This window comes from Westerdykella ornata (assembly GCF_010094085.1).
Source record: "Westerdykella ornata strain CBS 379.55 unplaced genomic scaffold EI97scaffold_13, whole genome shotgun sequence".
Taxonomy (NCBI): Eukaryota; Fungi; Ascomycota; class Dothideomycetes; order Pleosporales; family Sporormiaceae; genus Westerdykella; species Westerdykella ornata.
In genome coordinates this window covers 367102-390499 of record NW_022986863.1, presented here as the reverse complement: position 1 = coordinate 390499, position 23398 = coordinate 367102, and the positions used below count along the sequence as shown (strand labels likewise).

The 23398-nt window shown below is 53.4% G+C and overlaps 8 protein-coding genes and 1 non-coding gene across 9 annotated transcripts; 5 read left to right on the top strand and 4 right to left on the bottom strand.

Moving 5' to 3' along the window:
• Nucleotides 1-396: 396 nt before the first annotated feature.
• Nucleotides 397-477, top strand: EI97DRAFT_t64. Its single transcript has one exon. It is a non-coding gene; the product is annotated as a tRNA-Ser (tRNA).
• A 2-nt stretch (nt 478-479) lies between these two features.
• Nucleotides 480-1503, top strand: EI97DRAFT_69223 (uncharacterized protein). The gene is made up of 2 exons (XM_033803004.1): nt 480-930; nt 983-1503. The coding sequence occupies exons 1-2, from the start codon at nt 695-697 to the stop codon at nt 1368-1370; spliced, it is 624 nt and encodes a 207-aa protein (XP_033653210.1). The 5' UTR covers nt 480-694; the 3' UTR covers nt 1371-1503.
• Nucleotides 1504-2021: 518 nt separating this feature from the next.
• Nucleotides 2022-3438, top strand: EI97DRAFT_475046 (uncharacterized protein; the record flags this gene model as incomplete). The annotated part of the gene is made up of 3 exons (XM_033801909.1): nt 2022-2368; nt 2445-2599; nt 2653-3438. 3 exons carry the CDS (start codon nt 2022-2024, stop codon nt 3228-3230), a joined length of 1080 nt encoding a protein of 359 aa, XP_033653209.1. The 3' UTR covers nt 3231-3438.
• Nucleotides 3439-4519: 1081 nt separating this feature from the next.
• Nucleotides 4520-6593, top strand: EI97DRAFT_434087 (uncharacterized protein). Its single transcript, XM_033798531.1, has 2 exons — nt 4520-5207; nt 5441-6593. Exons 1-2 carry the CDS (start codon nt 4862-4864, stop codon nt 6304-6306), a joined length of 1212 nt encoding a protein of 403 aa, XP_033653208.1. The 5' UTR covers nt 4520-4861; the 3' UTR covers nt 6307-6593.
• Nucleotides 6594-6740: 147 nt separating this feature from the next.
• EI97DRAFT_420070 (uncharacterized protein) lies at nt 6741-11804 on the bottom strand. Its single transcript, XM_033797017.1, has 7 exons — nt 11543-11804; nt 11176-11487; nt 10609-11125; nt 10067-10553; nt 9991-10017; nt 7988-9941; nt 6741-7932 (listed from the first exon to the last, which is right to left on the bottom strand). Exons 1-7 carry the CDS (start codon nt 11636-11638, stop codon nt 6805-6807), a joined length of 4521 nt encoding a protein of 1506 aa, XP_033653207.1. The 5' UTR covers nt 11639-11804; the 3' UTR covers nt 6741-6804.
• Nucleotides 11805-12996: 1192 nt separating this feature from the next.
• On the bottom strand, nt 12997-13839 carry EI97DRAFT_443095 (uncharacterized protein; the record flags this gene model as incomplete). Its single annotated transcript, XM_033799796.1, has 1 exon — nt 12997-13839. The coding sequence occupies one exon, from the start codon at nt 13837-13839 to the stop codon at nt 12997-12999; it is 843 nt and encodes a 280-aa protein (XP_033653206.1).
• Nucleotides 13840-15993: 2154 nt separating this feature from the next.
• Nucleotides 15994-16905, top strand: EI97DRAFT_69100 (uncharacterized protein). The gene is made up of 2 exons (XM_033803003.1): nt 15994-16520; nt 16598-16905. The coding sequence occupies exons 1-2, from the start codon at nt 16229-16231 to the stop codon at nt 16789-16791; spliced, it is 486 nt and encodes a 161-aa protein (XP_033653205.1). The 5' UTR covers nt 15994-16228; the 3' UTR covers nt 16792-16905.
• Nucleotides 16906-17455: 550 nt separating this feature from the next.
• On the bottom strand, nt 17456-18801 carry EI97DRAFT_450866 (S-adenosyl-L-methionine-dependent methyltransferase; the record flags this gene model as incomplete). Its single annotated transcript, XM_033800309.1, has 4 exons — nt 17456-18227; nt 18283-18409; nt 18463-18589; nt 18643-18801. The coding sequence occupies 4 exons, from the start codon at nt 18799-18801 to the stop codon at nt 17456-17458; spliced, it is 1185 nt and encodes a 394-aa protein (XP_033653204.1).
• Nucleotides 18802-20980: 2179 nt separating this feature from the next.
• On the bottom strand, nt 20981-22338 carry EI97DRAFT_68091 (peptidyl-prolyl cis-trans isomerase). The gene is made up of 5 exons (XM_033803002.1): nt 22021-22338; nt 21890-21968; nt 21786-21806; nt 21406-21447; nt 20981-21197 (listed from the first exon to the last, which is right to left on the bottom strand). The coding sequence occupies exons 1-5, from the start codon at nt 22211-22213 to the stop codon at nt 21158-21160; spliced, it is 375 nt and encodes a 124-aa protein (XP_033653203.1). The 5' UTR covers nt 22214-22338; the 3' UTR covers nt 20981-21157.
• Nucleotides 22339-23398: the final 1060 nt, after the last annotated feature.

Here is a 23398-nt window from a genome sequence, read left to right as displayed (position 1 = left end):
ATAGCGTGAGGCCGTCGAGGATTCCCCCTCCCCTACTCCGGGGAACCATTTCTTTGCGGCATATGAGGGTGAGTGCCGAAGGATGGGGGCGGATCCGCACACAGTTGTTGGTTGTGAGGTCAGACTTTCTGGGCAAATGGGGGCGGAGATTGAACGTGTTCACAGTCATAGAAAGCGGACATGTGTCACTGCAAGCAACCTCTGGGGACCCGGGAGGTGTACACCATTGTGGCTTCGTGGTCGATGCTGTACCACTCTGCAGGAGGGTTGAGTAGAGATGCTTCATGTTCACAGAAGCGAGACCTATTCATAGCTCATGATGTTCCGAAAAACAACTCAAACTTTTGGATATTACTACATAAATTATAGATACACATAATTTCACATCTCAACCAAGGCGTGGTGGCGGAGTGGTTATCGCGCAAGACTAGAAATCTTGTTCCTTCGGGAGCGTCAGTTCGAATCTGGCCCACGTCGAAATTTCTTTTTGTACCTGCGATAATACGACCACAGCGTTTTTTTTCTTTTCTCCGAAGACATGATTGCTTAGAAGAAAGAACTAATAAGATCCGCCTATTGATATTTTCCCTCTTGAAGCATGGTATTGAGCAGCCTCCTCATTGCCGTCCTGTTCGCGCTTACATAACTGCGCATGCCTCAAACCTAAGTTTCCAAGCTTGACCAGACAATTAGCATGCCTCCTCGCCCGTTCCCCTACCCTCTCCGGATCGGCACCGATATCTGCCACATTCCTCGAATTCGCGCCCTCATAAGCAAGAAGGTGCCCGGAGACAACGATGCGCAACCGCTAGACAGGTTCCTTAGCCATATATTGACCTGGCCGGAACGTCAGCACTTCATCAACCGATTTGGGAGGGTTGGGAAGGCGTTGGATGATGCTGATAATGTAGCGAAGTATTTGGCTGGCCGGTGAGCATTTATACCGAGTAGTAGAGCTGGGCTTTGGTTAACGGTTGTGCAGATGGGCAGCCAAAGAAGCGTGTCGCAAAGCGTGCGAACATCTGGGACAAGCACGTGGCCTGCATCATATTATGATCCTGCCAGCGGAACGCCATATATTCAACTCCAGCCCCAAAGAAACATCTCGGCCGCGAGGACTCCTTTTACGAGAACCATTGGACCCGTTCCCGAGCGATACGATTCGGTCGAATTCCGCTGCGAGGCGGCCCCTGCTAGGGAGCCAGAGTGACTCTGCGGCATTGAGCTCGTTCCCGGAGCCAAATCAAAATTCGAAATTCGATCTGGATAGTGTGGAAGGACAGTTCTTTGAGGTGAGCATAAGCCATGATGGCGAGTATGCCCAGGCTGTCGCTATGGTGCCGGTTGTCCATTGGGAAGGCGGAGAATAAAGAGGCTCAAGTTGGAGAACAAGACACGGTTTGCCAGCAGTACTTAAACCGAGAGTCCTTCAAAGCTTATCGAAGGTGCTGAAACCATTCTCGCGTATGACGCCTTACTGCGATTCCGCGAAGTCGATCTTCAGCTGGGCCAATTGCGCTTTGAGATTACGCTGCCCTTACGTCCAATATTGGGAAAGCGCTATCTAGCCATGAACGCCTTCTCCAGAGACCCTACCTCGCTATGACGACCGAGCGTTTGACGGCAGCACCATCCGATGTGGAGTTTAGATTCGTTGGGTCATACACGGCACATAGAACCTTGGCCCCTCGTACGCGCGTCGCTCACGTGTAACACGTTCGGTTCATACATTCTTTGCTATCCAACCGCATGCTCTAGGCCGGACACAACGGCTACGATGGGCTGTTTACACACCATCTGACTCCCAGACTGGTGGCCAAGCGAGGGTACTGGAGTTGCTCCGAACACGCTGGAGTTGCACGATCTCTGGTCATGCTGGAGCACTGTACTCTACATTATTCGCCAAATTTACTGTTTTATGGGCATCTGCTCTGACATTGAGATCGCTTTGGTCGCCATATCTTCTTTCCAATTCCTCTCACCATCGGTTGGCCTCATAGATGCGAAAAACTCCGTGTACCATGGGATTCTCATACTTATTCACCGCACTCCTCCTGGTCACGTCTTGCTGTTTTGCAAGAACCACTCAACGCCCGTCGAAAACCCTACCGTCTTCCACAATTTCTCCCGCTTCTCAAACTCCCATCCTATTGCTCGAGAGGCAGAATGAGCAGCGTTTCATAGGTTGGGTCTACAGCAGTGGTGAATGGGAATCAAGTGGTTGTTCCGGCGATCAGGAAACGCTGTATTCAGATGGATACCGTTTCGCGTGTTGCACTTCTGATCCTTGCAATCCGGTAGTCTCGTGCAGCGCCGGCAGCATTATTTCGGATAGGGCAGGCGGTATCAAGGCCGAGACATCCGCTTGGTAAGATGCCCGTGATATCTTGCGATTTCCGCTGAGGTCCAACTTATCGGAAGGCCGTGGCTGATACTCAAGATAGCTCCGATGTCCTTGGAAACAAGTCATTCACCGTTTGTAACACCGATCTGTTGTATGAGAATACCCTCGATTCGACTCCGGTAACGCGAGTACGGTGCGGTAATAAGGCTGAAAACTGGTCATTCTACAGGCACAAACCCCAGGAAACACATGTTGGTATATTTAGAAATGGTTGGGTCCCGAATAGTAATGTCTGATTATTCAAACAGAATCTTCGGCCACATCGTCACCGGAACTTTCGACTACTATTCCTCCGGTTGTAATCGTAACGGTAACCGCTTTACCTCCAGCTCAGAGGAGCAATGATAAAAGCTGGATTGCTGCCGCGGTCATTTTACCCCTTGCCCTTGCAGGAGGCGTCCTCTACTTTCTCGTAAGCAGAAAAAGAAAGAAGGCATCGTCTTCTGGCCCTCACATCGGCACTCCAGAGCCCGCTTATCCGGGGACCCACGAGCAAAAACATGACAGCTACCTTGCGCCCGCTTTCGATCCAGCGACACCACATGAGCTTCTCCCTTCAGAAGCCACCGAATTGGAATCGCCCCACTCACCTGCTCCAGCGGACATTCCGCGTCCGTCATCAGATCAGCAGATTCAGCGGGATTCTCTGCCTCCAAGTCTTCAGATCAAGTTTTCGCCAGTAGCCGAGAGTCCCTTGCCCTTGGGCGTAGATGATGCGGTTCAGACTCTGGGGCACACATCGCCCTGTGAACCAGATTGTGATATTACGCCTGATCGACAACCTGATGAGCCTGATACGAGGTACCCCGAGCTAGTGACGAAATAAAGATCCAAGGACTGTGTGGAGTCCATGTCGAAGTGGATACTGATAGTCCGGTATTCTTATTATGACTTCCAGGGGCAGAACATAGCCCGTCGCACGCAGTACTCAGTCTCATTCATGGGGGATTTAATGTAAACGGGTGCTTCAGGTGACCTGGGTTAGGGTGCGCACTATTCAGACTGCCCAACTAAACCTGATTGCCTTGAGTATATTTGTAGCCGGGCAATTCTTCAACAGTAGCTCAAAATTCGTTCTGATTCGAAGTACGGCCTAGTGGAAGGGCGTACAGAAGGCACACGGAAAACCATGGAAAGGCACGACGTCAGGTCAAGGCCCACGAAGTTACATTACACATCTAATGTCTGCTGTCATTCGTTTCAGATGTTGTTCAGCAAGGCCACTTCTGCTTCTCCTCGTTGCTCTTTCCTTGAAATGCCGGCACGGAGAATGCTAATGCAGAACTCACATGCACGAAATGTAGCATGACCCTTCACAATTGTAATCCTCTTGGTAAGATGCGACAATGCTTTGATACCATGACCTTCCTCCACTCTACAGAGACCCTACCATAACCCATGGTCTCACGTTGCGCCCACTGCTGCCGCGGAAACGGGACAACGAAGTCCCATTCGATGGGAGATTGAAGAGTCAACATTAGCACCCCTGTATGGCACTGACAATCAATCACTCCCGGGCCTTACTTTCAGTGCTGTGTCAAGATGTCAAGACCGATGGGGTACTTACACCAGTGGCCTGCGCAGGCGAAGGCATAAAATACGCGGAGTAGCCTTCGAAGCTTGGTAGACTTGTCTACTCATACCATCAGGTGGAGCTGGTGGAGAGTTCCTCGACTCCAGCACTGAATATGTATGACTCCGGATCAAAGGCGTAGGAGCCGCCTTCTAAGCATGTTGCAGCTCCGTAACACTCGTCACTAGGTAGGTTAGTGACAGTCCTAGGCGTGTGACTCAGAGATTGAGGTTGTTCTCCTTGACCTAGTTGACTCAGTGACGGCACGGCATGTCGTGACGGTTGATTTTGCGATATTACTGTATCTACTTGTGATGAACAACTTCTTTTGGTGATTCTTACGGAGTCTCTAGATTTCTATTCAGTTAATTCTGACGTATTGGGTGTCACTGTGGTCACATACACATGGAGACCAAAACATCTGGGGATAGCTCACCCGGACACCAATCACGAGCAACGTATTATTAGTGCCACTTATATGTAGTCTACATAGTTATCTCGTGTACCTAGGGCCTGCTCAGCAAAGTGGCTGCTTTTCCACATTCGTTAACAGTGCGTTTTTTGACATTCATGCAACTATCTACTATATTACGCTCTCCATCTCTGGATTATCAAATCAATTCGAATAATAGACCAATTCACCTCCATTCCTCGGATACAACACCCGACCCTCTCCTGTACTCCACGCCCCCACGTGCCCGCTGATTGGCCAGCCGAACACGACCATCTCGGACGGGCATCGTCATTGCGCGGTCGAAGGTCGCGAACACCGCAGACCTCGGAGGCACACACACAGTCTCGCGTTCATTTTTGAAAAACCCTCCCTCACTCTCTCTTTCTTCCCACATCAGTCCTTACTGCACCTCCCCTCACTCATCACCACCATGGCCATCCACACCCCCGACGACCCATCCGCCCCTACCCAACCCATTGACATCGCAGCATGGACCGAAGAAGCCACGGCGGCCATCAGCACGATGACCCTTTCCGCGCCGGTCGACCCCGAGCCAGAGTTAGAGCTCGAGTCACGACCAGAGCCGCAATCCTCCCGAGGCATGTACGCCCCGATCCACATCTCCATCGACGAGCCCCTGCGCTCCGAAACCGACAAACCATCGTCGTCGGCATTGTACAAGCGCAAAGAGCCACTGCGCCGCGACAGCCTCAAGAGGCGCGAAGCGCTGCTCAAAGGCAAGGAGGGGAGTCGGCGGCGCCGGAAGTGGGAGAATGGTATGCGCCCAGCTTATTTATTCTCCTTCTCCATCCCTGCGTCCGGCTTGAACGATGCGCCATTTCAATCGCAGTTCTGAATCCCCCGGCTCTCCCGCACTTTCCTCCCCTCTCCCCCGTTCTCCTCTCCTCTAACCCAGCACCAATTACCTGCCCAAGAGCAAGCGCCTACCAAAAACTCCCCCTATTGACCCATTCCCGCTCACAACAACCATCTAAACTCTATAATATAGACCGCCTCCTCTCCGTCCCCAACGCGCAACCCCCGACCCCCCGCGACTGGGAAATCCACCCCACGCACCCGGTGCACCACGTACCGTACTACCTCGCGCCCCTCTGGGACGCCGGCCTGGCCCGGCAATCCGCGCGTCGCGAAGCCGCCGCCGCGGCCGCCGCGCGGAAGCGCAAGGCACAGGCATTGGCACAGGCACAGGCGCAGTCGCAGGCACAATCACAGGCACAGGGACGCAATAACACCAGCAGCATCAGCGTGGTAGCAGTAGCATCGAAACCCACAGACCCGGGCGTGGTGCCGAGGGAGCTGCGGGAGAAGATGAAAAAGAAGAGGGGTGCGAGGGGGTTACTCATGGATTTGGAGGGGGAGGTGAGGGCGTTTGTGGAGAGGGTGGGGGAGAGGGAAAGAAGGAGGAATGAGGGGAGGAGGATGATGATGATACCGGTTGATGAGGAGTTAGAGGTTGATTCCGAAGAGGATGTTGATGAGGTTGTGTTTGTGGGGCGGAATAATCGTGCGCCGCCGAGGCAAATCCCTTCTCGGTCGAATAATAACGAAAAGGAAGAAGAAATAGAGGTGGAAGAAGACATACACCACTCAATGCTCATCCTCGAAACCCCCGCCGGCGACCGCTCCGGCACCTTCGCCAGGTGGCTGGTCCATCACATCGGGACGTACTACGGGCTGCGGACGTGGAGCGTCACGAGGGGCGACCCCGCGAGGAGGGAGGCGTACATCGGGGTCAAAAAGGAGACGACGGCGGCGGCGGGCAAGAGCGGTGGTGGCCTTGGCCTGAGGGCTGGGATGCCGAGGAGGGAGGGGGTTTGCAATCCGCTGCCTAGGCCGCTGTGGGGATTGGTGTAGATTGGACTGGGCAGCCATTGTTGTCGAGGGTGAAGCGTTTTGATTGAGTGCGTAGATTGGGTTGGCTATTTATCATTGGCATCGTTTGCCTTTGAGATTATTATGGGTGTTGCTATCTGTTTTTCGTTGTTGGCATGAGCGCCTCCAGCTAGACTGGCATCCATGTTTCTGTTCAGCGGATGGGGATTCGGAAAACTTCATCTCATTTCACTGAGACTAAGCACAATACGAACTACACATAGAGCTAAGAACTTACATAGGGCAATGCATTCACATTTCCAAGGCTCCATGATCAAAGTTTCCTCTTGAAGACATCACTTCCCTCGATCAAAACCATCAAGATTCACAATCTTGGACCCGCATAGCCAATCTCCATTGGAACAAAAGTATCCATGTATTCGTTCATATCATCTATTTATTCATCGTGACAGTACCATTACCCCAGAACGCCGCCAAAATCACCCTCATCACGTTAATCCTTCTCCCGCACAATCCCCCCTACGCCAACATCTCCGCCCATTCTCCCCCCTCGCGAACCATCTCCTCCGCCCTCCCGAACCGCTCCACCCGCCCCTTGCTCAGCATCACCGCCCACTCCGCCTGCTTCACAGCCTCCAACCGATGGGCAATCGTCACCACGGTACTCTGCCTCATCTCCTCCCGCAGGACATGCTGGATCCGCGCCGCCGTCTCGAAATCGATACTAGCAGTCGCCTCGTCCATGATCAGGATCGGCGAACGCCGCAGCATGGCGCGCGCCAGGGCGATGAGCTGGCGCTGGCCCTGGGACAGGTTGGCGCCGTGGGGAGTGATGGCGGTCGAGAGCGTCCAGTTGTAGGATTCGGCGTGGATCTTGGATAGGACGGCGAGGCAGGCGGCGTCCGAGTATTCGTCCAGGGGATCGAGGTTGGAACGGATGGTTCCAGCGAAGAGGACGGGGTCTTGGGCCAGGAAGGTGATTCTGCTGCGTAAGGTGGCGCGCTTGACGGCGGCGAGGTCGATGCCGTCGACGGTTATGGAGCCGCCTGGCTCGGGGACGACGGTTGCGAGAAGGGAGAGGGCGAGGGTCGATTTGCCGGAACCGGTGCGGCCGATGATGGCCGTGTGGCTGCCGGCGGGGATGCGCAGCGTGATGTTTGAGAGGGCCGGTTCCAGGTGCGGCGCATAGCGGATCGTGACGTTGTTGAAGACGATGTCACCCGTGTAGGTGGGCCAGTAAGCCGGCGGGTCGACGTCGCCTAGGGGTTCGGTTTCAAGGTCGAGGAGCTCCATGACACGCTCTACGGAGGTGAAGTCCATCTCTAGACGGCCGTAATTCCGGCATATGCTTTCCGTGTATTGGACAAAGCGACTTGCAGTGATGAGGACGAAGGCAGTTAGGCCGGGGGAAATGCCCGTGTAGATGGCGATTAGGGCCATGATAAGAGTAGAGGAAGCGCTCATAGCAGAGAGACGGAGGGCGAGCCATGCTTGTAGCGACCAGTAGAAGTGGTCGTTTTTCTGGAATAGGTCGACGACGTTGATGACACCGGCAAGGAACCGTGGCTGGGCGGAGAAGGCACGGATGGTGGTGAGGCCGCCGACAAGGGCGCCGAAGTTGGACATCAAGGGGCTAAGAGACACCATCTGGGAGATGGGGATTAGTATGCGTATGAAACGATGGGGTAGCACTGGGTCTTACCTCCAAACGTCTCAGGCTCTGCGAAGTAGGCAGATACTGCTTGAAGTAATACCAATATCCAAACGACAGCACCACCCCAAAAGCCATAAAGGCCGGCGTGGACGAAAGGATAACCACCACACAGGATATCCACCCAATGGATAACCACCCAAAGACAGTGAAGTAGTAGCTCAATTCCCCATCAATCGTGTTCATGTCCGACGTGAGACGATTCATCAGCCTCCCCACAGGCGTGACGTCGTAGAATCTAAAATTTGCATAAGCGACGCGCCAAATAGCTTCTCTGAAGATGTTCTTCGCCGCATGGTATCCGACTCCGAACATGATGAGGTTGGTCAACGAGAAGAGGATTGCAGCGGCGGTGACGAAGAGGAAGAACCATTGAAGCCAGGGAATGACGTTTTCCGCCGGAGGAGGAAGCCATTTGAACAGCCCGCCTTTGTTGCCCGTGTCGTAGCCTTCACCCCAGGCTTTGATGAACCAGGTCTGTCCAACGTCGAAGGTGCGGTACAGTGCCATGACGACGACGGAAATGGCCCACCATCGGAGCGTCCCGGCTTTGATGTATCGCCAGTATATGTGAAGCTTCACGGTGCCTTTGGCACGGTGCTCGTCCTCGATGAATTTGTCTGGGACAGCGGCAGCTTGCTCATCCTCGCCCTTCTTCTGGTCCTCCTCATTAGTTGACGCATGCGTGTCTGTTCGCTTGAGGGGAGTATCTTCAGCCTCCGTAGGTTCGTGAATAATAGCTCTTCCCTTGTCAAGCTCCACCCACAGCTTCGCGAGGCCGTGGCAGAGCTCCGTTCGGTGGGTAACGAGTACCGTTGTCCTATCCTTCAGCAAGGGCCCAGCGAACAGCTTCTTGACAATGTACTCCGCCGTCTGGTGATCGAGTGCTGATAACGGATCGTCCAAAAACAGCATCTTCGCCTTGCTGTACACCGTCCTTGCAAGGGCCACACGCGCCTTCTGCCCACCAGACAAGCCAATTCCATTCTCCCCGATATTGGACAGATCCCCGTGCTTGAGTTCGGCCATGTCAGGCACCAAGGCGCAGGCCTCCAGTACCTCCCTATATCTCGCCTCCTCGTAGGGATACGAGAACAAGATATTGTCTCTGATACTCATGCTCTGAAGCCAAGGCGTCTGAGCACAGTATCCAATCACCTCTTCTGGGCGAACGAAGTCTCCTCCCGTCCTGTCCAATTCGCCCAGCAGAGCCAGCAAAAGCGCAGTCTTCCCGGATGCCACTTCTCCATAGATGACAGTCAAGCCAGAGGGAAACGACAACGTAATGTTATGCAAAACGTTCTTCCCGAGCCCAGGCCAAGCGAACGACGCATTCTCCAGTCGAAGCTCAGCAGATCCTTCAGGCACCACATCCACCTCTTCCTTGTCCGGCTCTTGCATGAAATGCTCTATCCTTCCCATAGCCACATAGGCGTTCAGCAGCACCGTGATCAATTGCGGTAAAGCACGGAGATGCGACTCCAGCAGCGAGAACAAATCCATAGCCGGGAAGATGATCTCCACTCGCAACGGCTTCCCCTCGATCTTCGTGAAAGCGTAAAAAGCAACCGCCGGGAAGAGGCCTGATCCGAGGTACAGGATAAATGCTAGTGTGGTCATGAAGCAGATCAGAATGACACGAAGGTGCAGCTCTCTCTGCCTCCATTCGAGGATTCCCTTCATCCATGCATCTTGCCACCCATACCATCGCAAATGTCGGATGGATTCGATGAACTGGGTGATCCGTTGGAGCTTCTCGTCGGTCGCGACCCTGCGCTTTTTCTCAAAGTAGATGTTGTAGCGCGCTATAACGATGTTGAATGTCTGCGATGCTAGCAGTGCGAGCACACCGAGCAGACACGCCCAACCCAGCATTCTCCAAATCAGTAGGGTTGCGAATATTGCGCCGGCTGGTTTGGTGATTATGTCCGGGAAGTCCCAGAATCTGTACCGCTGTTAGCCGGGGATATTACAGAGAAAGAAAGGTCACCCACCTTTGTGCGACTTCATAGACGTCGTTGCTAGCCAGAAATCAGAACAATGTATACCCTGGACAGTTGGAGGACGTACCGCATCAGATTCAATATCTTCCCCGTGGACGCAGCATCCTCCCTCTTGGCGTCTTTTTTCCTTTTCGCAAACGCTGCTCCCACGATTATCCTCGCACTCTTGAAGAATCTCCCAACCGCACCGAATGACTTCTTCTGCGCCGAGACATGGGCATTTGCATCTGCATTCCCGTTCTCGTTCCCAGCAGCATTTCCATCAGCCTGCTCTCCAACCTCTCCATTTGGCACAGGTTCAGGCTCGACATCAGGTTCTCTAGTACCCAAGATCTTCCGCTTGAGCGTCTTCTCATAAAGCATGGTAATCATCTCACCTCTGGACCGCTCATACACCCTCCTGCTATACCACAGGGTAAACACATTGCATTGCGCAGAGATCAAACGCAGCGTAACCGAGATCAGGGCGTACATGATTGTCGCGCTACGCGGAGATAGCCCATTATCGTTCATGGAAGCGAGCAGGCGCTGCAAAAGCACCGGAGTCAACAGTGCTACGGACGGTTAGCCTCCAAACACAGATTTCTTGGTACCTCTCAATGGACATACTTGCAGCGAGCTGGACCAGCGACAACGTCGTTGTGCGCACAAGATCCATCCCATTCGCCCACAGCAACCTCCTCGTCACGGATCCCTTCAACGTGCGAAACGCACTGTGCAATTGCGCGTGCTTGAACTCGTAGCCTAGGTCCCAAACATCGTCGTCGTTGAGCTGCTCGGTGACACCTTTGCGGATGAGTGGGCTCATCCAGGAGACAGTCATGTACTGCCATGGCGTGAGATTGTCTTCTGGTGAGCGCAGGCCGGATGTGGGGGTACTATAGGGTTTGGCGATGTCGTAGTGCGGGAGGTTGGGGTCGCGGAGGGGCATATTAAGGACGAGGACGATGCCTTGAAGAGACGTGACGGTTGGCAGGGCGCGGAGAACGTTTCGGCCTGGCGTGTAAAGGGTGCGTTGATGGTAGACAACGATGAGCTGAGTTAGCAGGATGGAGGCGAAGATGACAAGGAGGGATATGGAAGCTGTCCTGGGTCGTTTTAGGACGACTATAGCGACGGCGATTCCCTAAGGTGTTCAGCATGTATACCGCATCTGGTTATGGAAATACAACATACCCACGCAACAGATGCGAAGAGAGCATCAAGCTGCAAGTACGGGTGAAGCACCACCGCCGCCTGTAACGCCAAACCTACCGCAGACACAATAAGTAGTCCAGACGTTGCGGTGCTCCAGCGCCGACGAGGAGCTGCCTCCGGGAGATCATCCGTGCTTTGCTTTGGCTCCCTGATGAAAGGCTTCGTCCAACCGGGCAGGTAAGGGGTGACAAGGCGAAATGAGTAGAACAGCAGTACCAATACTCCAATGACTGCGGGTATGGCACTAACGATGGGCAGAAAACATGGCGCAAAGCGTGCTTGTACAGGATCCTGTAACCTCTGTTAGCAACATGCTCCATTGCAAGAGGATCTCGAAATACCGTACCCAGATAGGTCGACAGCGTGATATTCGTGGAACAACACGGAGCGGATTCTCTCCAGCCAATACGAGCGGAACCTGAATATTAGAAGGAAGTTCCATGTTCAATAACTCTTCACCAAACGGCTCGCTCTATCGTTCTCTTCGAGCAGAGTTCAACCTCGCTTGGCCTTCCCGCCTGCTCTGAAACCTCCAAAGCCCGACTCTATATCATGTATCCAAAGCAAAGAATAGTTCCGGCTTGGAAGTGGATCGTCAAGATAGAAGCCGACGGGTCAATGAAGGAAAGAAGGGAAGTCGGTGAGAGACGTATACTATGACATTGGACCGCTGCGCTAGACGGGATCAGGTTTAGCGCGGAGGAATGAGGACCTAACGTGCAGCAAGTGCCGCCTATTCAGAAGCTGTGAACCGTCTCAAAAGAACTTCCAAGGTTTTAGTGCATCGCAGCTGTTTGCTGGCCGGCTACCTTCAATCATGACGGTTTGTTGCTCGGGAGGTTTCCTCGACCATCTTTTATCGCATCGAATACGAAACTTGGTATTCACTTCTACTGTGTACGTAGATAGTACGGATAGTACTGTATACTCAGCTCCCGGTGTAACCCCCTCGCACGCGCCCTTCCCGAGTGCGACTTCCCACGTGTTAGTGCACGCGAACGGCCCTCCACCCCACGGGCGATCGACGGGATCGTGGTTCGTTCGTCGTACCTGGTACGCGAGGGACGAACCGTCAGCGGGGCCTCATTTAGACTCAAATCCAACGTCACTGTTTCAGATCCTCGGCCTGGGCTAAGAAGCCAAAACGGACGACATCAAAGTCCGTCTCGAGGATATGAGCAGACCTGAAAGCAAACGAGTGCAGTGGATCACGGAGCCAGGCGACGATTATTGTTTGTACGGTTTGCCCATTTGCTATGTAGAAGAAACGTCTATAGAGCGAGCAAACAAAGGAAACAAGATTGAAACAAAGATTCAACCAAATGAAACAATCTCTGTACCGCCGCAGTTTCCAGGTATCCCTCCAGAATCGAAGAAGCCAAAGTGGTATATCATGACATGAACCAATCGTGAAAACCCTTCACATCAGAAGAGAACAGAAGGCAAACCAGCCATCCAGACCGGCACTCGCAATCCCTAGTATCGCTCCAGGAACCGGGGAAAGAAGAATGGGACAAGTGCCCGTGGCCAGAAGCACAAACCGAATGACTGGAACCAAAGGGTAGGTGAACGAGTAGATATTTGTCTGCGACGCTGTCTACACACACGCCTCCCCGCCATTACATGCGAGTCCAGCACTGGGGACTCCTCAACCGCTCCGACCGAGACCATGTATCGCGTCGAATGTGCTTCCTCTTCCACTGTCGAAAGATCCTCGCGCCATCAAGTACATACAAAGGAAAAGAAGGACAGCGGTATCCAAGCGCTCGCAGAAACTCAAAAGACTCGACATGGACGAATCTAAGCGTGGAAGCGCTTGTGGACGTGGCCATGACCGTGCCTCTTGGCGTTGACGTACTTGTACTCGGTAACGTAGACGACCTCGGTCTTGATCTTGGGCTGCTTTTGAGCGCCGCCGGCGGGAGCGGGAGTGATGGCAGCAGCGGCGATCTTGACGTCGATCTTGCTGGCCGCCTCCTGGACGCTGCTGGGCGCGGGCTTCTCCTCGTCGGAGGGCTTGGGAGCGTCGTTGGAAACGCCCTCGTCGGGGGACGAGACGCAGAGGTAGAAGTCCATGTCGGCGGCGGGCTCGCACGACTTGGTCTGGACGTCGTCGGGGTTGATGTAGGCCATGGTGGCGCACTCCTCCTTGGAGGAGCAGGAGAGCACAGGGCAGATGGCCTTGTCGGCGCCAGCGGTCGCGAGACGAGGATCGCCGTTGTTGCCGCTCTTCAGATAGAACTTGTCACGGCCGGGGCAGTTGCCGCCGAGGCAGTCGACGAAGGAGACGTCGAGGAAGTTGTAGAAGAAGTCGGCGTTGGCGTGGTTGATGAAGTACTCGAGCTGGGTGATGTCGATGTTATCGCCCTTGCAGCTGTCCGACTTGGAGATTTTGATGGAGACGCCCTCGCCGTCCTTGTGGTCGCGGTACTGCTCCTCGTACGACTCGCCCGTCTTGAGGACCTTGGCGGCGCCCGAGGGACAGCCCATGTCGCCCTTCCTGACGGACCAGAGGTAGACGTCGTAGGGGCACTTGTTGTGGACGCGGGCCACACCCAGCTTGTCCTTGAGGTCGGCGTTGTAGGTGGCCGAAACCACGGCCGGGGCGAGCGCAGCGGCAGAAGCGATGGTGGAGAAACGCATTGCGACGAGGTTTTCGAGCGACTGTATGTAATGGGGTATAACTGGGCCGAACGAAGGCTATGTGGCCTTGGGAAGGGAGGGGATTCGAAGGAGTGACTGCGGTAAAACTAAAAGAGTGAAGTTTTACGGCAAAAAATCAGTAGAAGCAAGTAGTGATCGGACTTGGATGGAGAGCTGAATGGGGGGGAGGCGCGTACTCTTTTTAAGGGGATCAGCCAGCGAAACAAGAAACGCTTGGTCGGTGGCCAAGAAACGCCGGGCCAGGAACGGCCAGGAACGGCTAGGCGGCAATCGCACGAGGGGCGAATCGCGGCTCGCCGCATATGAGGGCCACGGCAGGCGACAGGGGCCACAGGAACAACGGCCATCTGCTTCAATTTCACCGATGTGACCAGTAGTAAGCAGACAGACCAACCACTCGGATGAGCGCTCTGCCTGATTGACTGACGGTAATTTTGACCCAGCACCGTATCAGCACAACCTAAAGCCCAAAGGGGACAAGTCAGGAACCAAAAATTACGACCGGGGCTGGCAGCGGAAAAATGGTGAAGGGGGGGAAAAAGGGCAACGCAGTCGGCTCTCCGCATGCTGTTGGTTGTTGCAACGCCGAGTTTTGGATGAGCAGCGGGGGTGGAGATGGTGGAACAAGTCGGCAGAAAATTGACAAGGCCACTTTTTTCTTCTTTCCGACTGTTGAGGCTTCATCGCAGTACTGTGTACTGCCGAGAGGGCCTTCTCGTTGCCGTTGCCACTGTCCTTTTGACTTCTGTTGGACGAGGACATCTCATCTGACGGATATTGAATCTCCCAACGGCGCTTGGCGGAGCTGGCAAGCCGCAATCATTCTTAAACGAGAGACCCTGTCCATTATTATTTTCCTCAGTAGCAGGAAGAGCCGCTGGAAAGGGGCAAGGGACAAGTCCAACCCAGAAAGCACAACCCTCCCCGTCCTCTTTTCGTCGTCAACACAGCAAGCAACACATCACACACATCGAGAGCGCCTCCGAAATTGCGACAACCACCACAAGTACCGTGGCGGGCAGGGTCGGCATGATATTCTTTTGTTGAGACCTCAACGGTCGTCATCAGGCCCACAATGCGTGGCAACCGCAGACTGGAAGGGCTGTCGTAAGCCGCCGTTGAAAAGTCTGTCTGTCTAGTCGCTGGCGGCGAGCGGCGAGTGAGGCGCGTCACGGCGAGACAGCGACAGCGACAGCGACAGCGACAGCGACAGCGACAGCGACAGCGACAGCGACAGCGACAGCGACAGCGACAGCGCACCATCACAGGGAATCTGGGCCACAAGTTGTGTGGTCGCCGTCGAGTGGTTGTTGGTCGGGGTGCCAGTACTGGTACGGAGGACTCCGTAGCAATTGGTTGCTACTAGTGGCCGAGCGGCGAGAGCCCTGTGCACATCTCATTTCCCAACTGTCCAGCAAGCAAAAAAAGAGTCGAGACAGAGTTGTCGAACCTCGCCTAGCAGACAATCGATACCCGCCGCATCATTATTACTCGTCGAACTTCAAGTCTGTTCTCAATCAATCAATCACTGGAAAGGCAGTGGCTACCGGTACTTGTGGTGCCAGATACCCGTAGGTAGTCTGTTGAGCGAGATCAAGGTTGAGCGACAATGGCCCCGCTCGACTGTAATGCTGCTGTAAACCTGTGCAAACGTACTGTATGCCTCGAGAGAGGGGCGGCGATTGTGCAGTGTATCCAGCACCACGATGCACTTCTGTCCATCTCTTGGCGGAGGGGATCACCTGACTCTCCTTTCTCTCCTGTTAGGTATACAATGACTATCAATGTGCTAGCTTACCATAACATCACATCTTTTATGTATCGCATCAGATATCTATCAAGCGTTTGCAGTCTTCGATCTTTTTCGTATAGTGACGCGTTTCATGCCTATTCATAGACTCTTTCGCCATCTCCAAACACAACATCAACAAGCCTAGGCCGTCCTCAACACCCCCCTTGAACTTCATGTACCCTCATGACCGACCGCAAGCCAACACATGCTGTGTCCAGCCCTGAGAGACACCTACCCCGCAGCCTAATCTCTGGTACTTCATCCATCGTTGCACGAGACATTACGATGATTTAAGATTCCACCACACGAAAAGCAACAGTACACTATAAGAGGACAACTGTCGACGTACTACGCAGTTCTCCTGACGGTGAACGTGTCCATCGAAAGAATGAATTCCAAAGGCATAGATGAATCAACTCAAGAGTGGAAAATACAGTCACTGGCGTGGCAGTTCCCATCGTCTTGCTTTGCCAATGACGCCCCAAGACAGTGTTCACACATGCATCTTCTTCAGCACTCCCCTCAACAAGCATACATATAACCCGAACCCGCCCTAACCGCCATGGCCCTCCCCAGATGCCTGTTCAACATATCCGCAACACGTCACACCACATCCGGTTCACGAGCCCTCACCTCCCGATTCGTCCCATCATCTTGGGTCTCAGCAAGTCCAGATCCATTCAACGCAGCGAAGAGACAACCCTCAATCAGTCGCCCGACAAGCCCGTACCACTACAGCACAAGAAGCGGGGATGGGATAACAGCAGAGAAACCCTCTCCGTAGAAGTCCTCTTTTTGCGGGCCTCCGCGGTCGCGGAAGCAAGCGAGTCCGGAAGCGGGAATCTGGAAGTAAGACGTCGAGCAACAGGTTAGTCTATCGGACTAGAGATGCAGCCGTCAAGATGCAGTCCCGTCTCCTAAAAGTCACTGTTGAGCAGCCAGTAGCGGGGAACCATCAAGATCCAGCTACTCTGCCTCCCGCCAGAACTCAAGAGTACCCTCTCCTCCTCTCAAGCCATCACTCGGTGCCCAACCATCCACGCACCCATCTCCGAACCCTCATCGACGTTTTCTCTCGCACCCACACCCAAAACCAGCAGGTCCATCTTACCTGCAGCCCTTCTCCACGCCTAAATTGACCCCCCTCCCATCCTTCTCGGCTCCGTCGCATAAACTGCGGACCCAGCACCACGGTTCCGCAATCCAGGGATCCTCGCTTGGCCTGCATTGATCGGTGAAGATAGATTGAACCCGTCGTGATGACTGCGGGAGCCCGTTGCAGATTGTACGTGTATGTACATGGATAATGAGGGCTTTGCTTCTTCGTGCCCATGGCTTCGTCGTGTTTCATGGGCGTTGGGTATGAATGGGCATTGGCATTCATCTAGTAGCCCATTTACTGCTTCCATATGAAAGCATGCAGATGGAAGAGGATGGGTTTGGGCACCAAAAGAAACCCAAATCCGTCAAAGGACACAATCCGTCAAAACAGCAAAACCTGTTTTACTTGAATCCTCGAGACTGCCGGGACCACTCAGCCCTTCGCCGCAACAACCGCTGGAAAGCCACGGATGACAGAGGCCACGGCTTCAGTATGGCTACCCACATTCACATGTGCCCCGACCGTCAAACACGCAGCAAAAGGCTGAGGGCCTGTTCGGTTCCAAGTGTCATTTTTTTCTTACAGATATTCCTGTAAGTTGCAGAACCCCGACGACTCGACTCGGGAATCACAGGTGCGGTATGCGCTTTCGCCCCGTCACCCGCGCCCACCGCCCTGCCTCACCCACCTTCCCTATTACCCTATGCCAGAACAAACTCGAGCACTGTCCCCGCGCCTGGAGTCATGGCAGCCGGCTTATACACGTGCGCCAAGCGCAATCCCTCCGACTCGAGAAGCTTCTTGAAGTCCTTCACCGTCCGTTCCAGCGACGAGAAGGCCACCATCATCGACAAGTCAATCTCGGCCTGGTAGAGCGAAACCTTCTCCTCGGGAAGCACATTCTCATTGATCAGCAAGATGGAGCCTTGCACCATGACATCATGGATATGCTTAATGATGGTGCGAGCTTGCTTGTCCGGCCAGTCGTGCAAGACGGCTTGCATATAGTAGATCTTGGCACCCTTGACGGATGCGGGCTGTGGATGGAGGAAGTCGTGGCCTACGCCTTCGACGCCAGAGGGAAGGCCATTGGCGACTCCGGATGCGACGACCGAGGGCAGATCTTCGAAGACGAGCTTGCCTGGGATATCCGGGAATTGGTTGCGGAAAGCGACGACGTCGTGGCCTACGCCTCCTCCAATGTCGACCAGAGTCGTGTCCGATGCTGAGACTCCGCTGAGCTTCTCCCTCACGGGGTAGAACTCGAACCAATGGACTTGGCCCATACGGGAAATGGTCATGCTGGTGTTGAAAGCATGCTGTAGGTTGGGATGATCCGCAAGCCAGTCGAAGTAGTGCTTATCCGTCTTTTCTAGAAACTGCCACGGGCCCTGGAAAGCGTCGTCCGGGTTCTTGTATCCATTCTGCGCAAAGTATTCGGGCAGACGAGCGACTGCCGATGTGTGCGAGCCACTGCTGTCTTGTCAGTCACGGTAAACTTCAAAGAAGGGTCACAGGGATTATCTACAGATGGATCATGGCTTCTCTCAGAGGTGAGCCCGTGACGTAGATGTTTGCCAAAGGCTTCGCGGAAAAGCTATCCACACTGTGCTGCGTAAAGAGACTCAGCCCTACGAGCATTCTCAACACTCGGCCTGAAGACAATCAGCACCCATCCACAAGGATTCAAAACCGGATAAACACTAACGGACTAGCAATGGGTCTGCAGAGGCTTTCTCTGCGAGTTCGTCAACTGTGAGGGGCCCGCCAGCGGCTACAGCGAGGTCGAAAAGCTTCATGTTGATAGCCAGAAGAACTGCTGAGGTCTCGTGTACCTGTACACGCAGTTAGCTCAGCTTTAAGGTCTGCTGCAAGAAAGAGTGCACACTCCGAATGCGAAACGCAGCGTAGCCTGCAGAGGGTCCATGAGCGCATCGCGCAGTTGACTAACTGCACCGTATAGGCCAGCCCGTGCTTCGGCAGAAAGGTCACTGGGCGGCGAGGCGGCGAAGCTGGCGATGTTCTTTGTGAGCTCCGAGACGTCCATTGTGAGTGTTGTACGTGTTTGTACGAGGTGAGAAAGAAGGTTGCCGTGGGCTCAGAGACGACAACAGCTATGAGCTATAAGCTAAAGGGGGAGGATCCTACACCAGGTCTGTTTGTCCTCTGCATCATGGCCCCTGAGGGCTGCTGTACAGCACATGCATACAACGGAGCTTCGGTCACTGTAAAGCCCGTCCTTAGTCTCAACAGGTAAGCATCAGGGCAGATATTACAATGCAAAGACACTTGTTCTCTCTATCACACACGAACCGTCAACCATGTTGTCTTTTTTCTTTTTTTTCACAAATTTTTCTTGCGTCCATTGCTAGCATTGACGCCAACGGTTCGATTTTTTGTACATTATAAATAACGTGATATCTTATTATTATGTTGTTGCTGTCGAAGAGCGAATTTGTTCCAGACAGAGCGTCCGCATCGCGCAAGATACTTCCTGTTCTGGGAAATTCGCGAAGTGTCATTCATCATGTTGTTCGAATACAGTAGAAACACGGCCTCTAACATCGGGATTCGGAGGTCGAGAACGCCGTTGCATGCAACCATGCAAGCTACTACTTGTCAGCAGACAGTATCCTGCGCCAGAAATGGAACGATTAAGTTCGAGGATTGTTCCAAAGCGACCACCAATCAAGCAGCTCGTCAAGTGTTTCCTCATTGAGAACTACCACTCACTTCTTTTTGATAAACTGTAACTATGTCGTTAGAATTGGGCTTTGGCACAATGCAGGTTCGAAGTGCCTGGCCTTGCTGCAACCGTCTCTGCGGCCCAACGTCCCAACGGTTGAGCAGAGTTGTTCTGCGGAAAACCTGAAGGCATTAGACCTGTTCTACGAAGTTCAAACTTTGTACAGCCCCAGATTGTTCATCCACCCCGCTACCCCTCTTCTTATCCTTCGTCCTTGATCCCATTATCAGCATAGTCAGCCCGCTGACAGCTCACCACCCCACCGCGAGGAATCCTTTGCGGCCGCCACATCGAAGTATCACGTCAGACCTTCACGAGGCGGGAGATAAACCCCCTCATAATGTAGGTGCGGCCCGCTATCGGTGTGACCGACATCATATAAACTGCGGTCCTCTCCAATTGCCGAATGCACCGGAAACCAGGATGCAGGGTATGCATATAAGCATCACCGGCACGGGTATTCTGCGTGTTGTGTCCACATTCGACACTGCAGGCATGACTTGATATGTCCTCGGAACATTGCTTTCTTCGCTCCTTCTTCCAGGCTTCTATCTGTACTCGGAACCTGCTGGAGTCATGGCCATGGCCTTCCACTATTGGCCCAGAACGAGCATACAGAGTGTGGCTCGGGATAGCGGTGAGCTGACAGTATCCATTCGAACAATTTCGGGCCGAAGACATGTGTGCGGGCCGTCAATAATTGAACATCCAATTGGCGATATCTCTTGGATTGGCCGATGGATGATATATGGCGAGATTTTGACCGTCATGCCAGTCATCTCTGGCAGAAGGATTGTAGTGTCGTTGTGGCCTTGGCGAAGAATGCTACATGAAGCACGAAGCCCAGAACTCGGGAGTGATTGGGAAACGTGTGACCGGTCTGAACTCAGAAATGTTAGCAAGACAGGGTAAGCGGCATACTGGTGGCATGAAAGGAAACAGGCCGAGATCATTCACCATGAGAACTCGATCGGAATGAACTCGGCAAGCCGACAGTGCAGGTCGACATGGCATATCCCCCTGCAAACCATGCCATAGTCTGCCGGGACACCTTCCAATATACACTTATTCCAGGGGTTGATATGCCCGATCAATATGGCTCCGTAGCACACAGATCGCCCATAGCACGTTGTCTCCGTCGCTATTACAACGGTGTAATCCGACGATAATTTAAAAGAAGAAGAGCCGGAATAACGAGCCCCAGCTATCAAGCTGATAGCAGAGACGGAAGAAGTGTACTTCACATATCGCTCGGAATCTGATTGAAAAATTGTGCCGGCGTTCACGTGCTTGTGGATCGTCATAGCAAATAATATCGACTTCCATATTCCTATATCTCAGGCAAACCGAAGGTCATCGAAACCGTAAGAAAGTAGAGAGAGGTCGGTCAATGTAATGTTACTTTTCAGCTTTGAAAACAATGACAACCGAACAGCGTATTTTGAAGTTTCAAGGACAGCTTCGTGAAGCTGGGAAATGCGAACATGATATCGGAACGGCTTCCCACACCGGGCCTTGGCAAGACAGAAACCTTCAGCTTCGGCAGGTTGTCGAATATATTCAATGGTCGATGGAAGCTGCCGTTCGTCGGCCGGATAAACCGTGTTTGGAATACCCTAGTGCTTGTACTCCACGGGTTAAGGGAACGTGAAGTTGATCATGCCTTTTTACCGTTGATCGCCTTCAATTCGACGTCGCTGTTCAAAATCAGCAAGGAGCCGGCGGAACGTCATGGGGTGATGATGAACGAGCATGATAGGAGATTCCAGCATTCAATAAGCAACAGATCGAGGCTTCAGCGGGATTCGCCTCAAAGCCAGAGGGATGGAGCCCACTTGTCGTCTTTGGTGCTCAAGACGGTGCATGAGACTCGTAGAATGCAAAGGGAAAATCAGTTTCACTTACAAGATCAATGTCGAATTCGGAGGAATGACGTTGGGAAAGCCCCTATAGAGAAGTTGCGGTCAGCTACCAAACAATATACGTCAAAGAGGTGTGACGGAAATAGCGAGCATCCAGATAGACTGATAGATCGTGATAGCAAATTGCGGTTGGCTCAGTGATGGATCAGACAGAGCGCCCGTCATTCTGGTCGTAACGTTCAACGAGTGATACGCGTGACGGTGGTAGTCGACTGGTTCGAGGCGTCACTGCGGCTGATGGGTCGTTTGAATTTCGTACACGCGAAATATGGAGCTTTGAGTACGGTGGTGTGCTTTTGGAGGCCTTGGAAAAGAACATTGTGCGGACGCTCTTGTGCGGGGCAGCTGAATAACACTACTCACCGTTCACCATAGCCATAATCGCTGTAGAAGGTCGCATGTTAGCAACAATATAACGAAGATGCTGTTGGCTACCCGACGGCAGTAGTGGGGCGGCGGCTACGTACGGTGAGATAACCAGCGTAGCCTTCTCCCCTAGAGACATGGGCCTTCCATCGTCTGTGCCCAGAATGCCATTATCCCATCCTGAAGGCTCAAAATCAGTATGTTGGCTGCTGAGTTGAGGAAGCCCGCATGCCTTTGATGACGCGACCTTTTCCAATTGGGGTCGATAGGTCGCCCCTTCCAACGGAGGAGTCGAATTGCGTTCCTTTCTTGTCTGGCTTGCTCTCATCAAGGAGCCATCCCGTGTATTCCATTGATACGACATCGTCCTTCTTTGGAAAATCCACGCCGTTACCGGGCTTGATCGTAGTCTTCTCGACACCCATGATGCAGTGGTGAAGGTTGATAGTGCAAAGTTAAGCTGTGCAGTGTCCGGATAGAGTGGCCGCAGAATCTTGTAGCACGGCTCGCCGATGATATCACTGGAAGGATGGAAAGTGGAGATCCAGGTACACCGAGAGTGGCGGGCTCCGCTTTTAATAGGAAATGAGAAAGCTTCCAGGGCGGGCTAGGGGGTGGGGGCTCTGTGGGAGACTTGCATAGGGTATGGCTTCATGGGACAGTGCGGTCCCGGTCCATGCCCGTTTGCAAGAAGCGGTGCGACCCAGGATACATTGTTGGCCATGCTGCAAGCAAACTTAGGAAGCCCTCGCGTAGTTGGGCGGCTGTCCCGCGTCTCATGTGTCATGGCCGGTTAGGGCCAGACTTGAAGGTCGCGGAGAGGAACCAACTACCCCCGCCGGCAAAGACGGGCTGGTGTGGTGTCCGGGTATGGCGTGTACGTCTGCAAGGTGCACTTTTCGAAGCATTTGAAATATTTGGCTGCCGTCTTCCGCGAGACGAACACTCGCCCGTGATGTGATTGTTGGTGTTCACTTTCAGGTGCATGGGTTGTATGTGCTACGCAGGACTGCGCTTGACGTACTCCGTACTACCACAGTACCGTGTGTATCGCCATCGCGCTCCGCGGCTTCTGCGCAAGCCAAGAAACACGCCAATGATATCAAAATGACCGACTGCGAGAACACCACGGAGTAGTCTAATAAAAGCAATTTGCGTCATGGAGTGGTGGTGGCTTTCTCCCGAGATGTCACCACATGGCCTGAACCCGTTCTTCCACAGGTGGGCTTCTAGCCAGAGATCGGTATACTTGGATGTGCGGGGTGGCACGGTGGGGTCCGATGCGAGAGCTGGAGGCCAGATCCCATTGTCCATAGCATGCTTCCGTTTAGGTACAGTAGCTTTTCTGTGGCCGTCGAATCCGTCAGATGGAACATGGATCATCTGCTAAGCGCTCATGGCTCGAAGTCAATCGGACATTGACGGAGACTCATGGGAGTTTTGGAGCACAAATGTGAGACTCTCGCCAACCGCGCAAAACAGCCAACAAGCCAGCCAGCCACCCAAGTCCGTTTCTTTTGAAAGGAAGCCACCATCACAAAACCGTTGAGGGCATTACCTTTATCGATACTGGGACTGGTCAAATCACAGCCAGCGTGTGAGGTACGTTT

Excerpts from the sequence above, each read along its gene's own strand:
- EI97DRAFT_420070 (XM_033797017.1), bottom strand. The coding sequence starts at position 11,638 with ATGGAACTTCCTTCTAATATTCAGGTTCCGCTCGTATTGGCTGGAGAG. Across the intron at positions 11,126-11,175 it reads TCTTCGCATCTGTTGCGTGG|GGAATCGCCGTCGCTATAGT; the intron begins GTATGTTGTATT and ends TGAACACCTTAG. Across the intron at positions 9,942-9,990 it reads GTCTATGAAGTCGCACAAAG|ATTCTGGGACTTCCCGGACA; the intron begins GTGGGTGACCTT and ends ACAGCGGTACAG.
- EI97DRAFT_434087 (XM_033798531.1), top strand. The coding sequence starts at position 4,862 with ATGGCCATCCACACCCCCGACGACCCATCCGCCCCTACCCAACCCATT. Across the intron at positions 5,208-5,440 it reads GCGCCGGAAGTGGGAGAATG|ACCGCCTCCTCTCCGTCCCC; the intron begins GTATGCGCCCAG and ends TCTATAATATAG.
- EI97DRAFT_69100 (XM_033803003.1), top strand. The coding sequence starts at position 16,229 with ATGCCTGTTCAACATATCCGCAACACGTCACACCACATCCGGTTCACG. Across the intron at positions 16,521-16,597 it reads AGTAAGACGTCGAGCAACAG|CGGGGAACCATCAAGATCCA; the intron begins GTTAGTCTATCG and ends AGCAGCCAGTAG.
- EI97DRAFT_69223 (XM_033803004.1), top strand. The coding sequence starts at position 695 with ATGCCTCCTCGCCCGTTCCCCTACCCTCTCCGGATCGGCACCGATATC. Across the intron at positions 931-982 it reads GCGAAGTATTTGGCTGGCCG|ATGGGCAGCCAAAGAAGCGT; the intron begins GTGAGCATTTAT and ends ACGGTTGTGCAG.
- EI97DRAFT_68091 (XM_033803002.1), bottom strand. The coding sequence starts at position 22,213 with ATGGGTGTCGAGAAGACTACGATCAAGCCCGGTAACGGCGTGGATTTT. Across the intron at positions 21,969-22,020 it reads AAAAGGTCGCGTCATCAAAG|GATGGGATAATGGCATTCTG; the intron begins GCATGCGGGCTT and ends TTGAGCCTTCAG. Across the intron at positions 21,807-21,889 it reads GCTACGCTGGTTATCTCACC|CGATTATGGCTATGGTGAAC; the intron begins GTACGTAGCCGC and ends GACCTTCTACAG.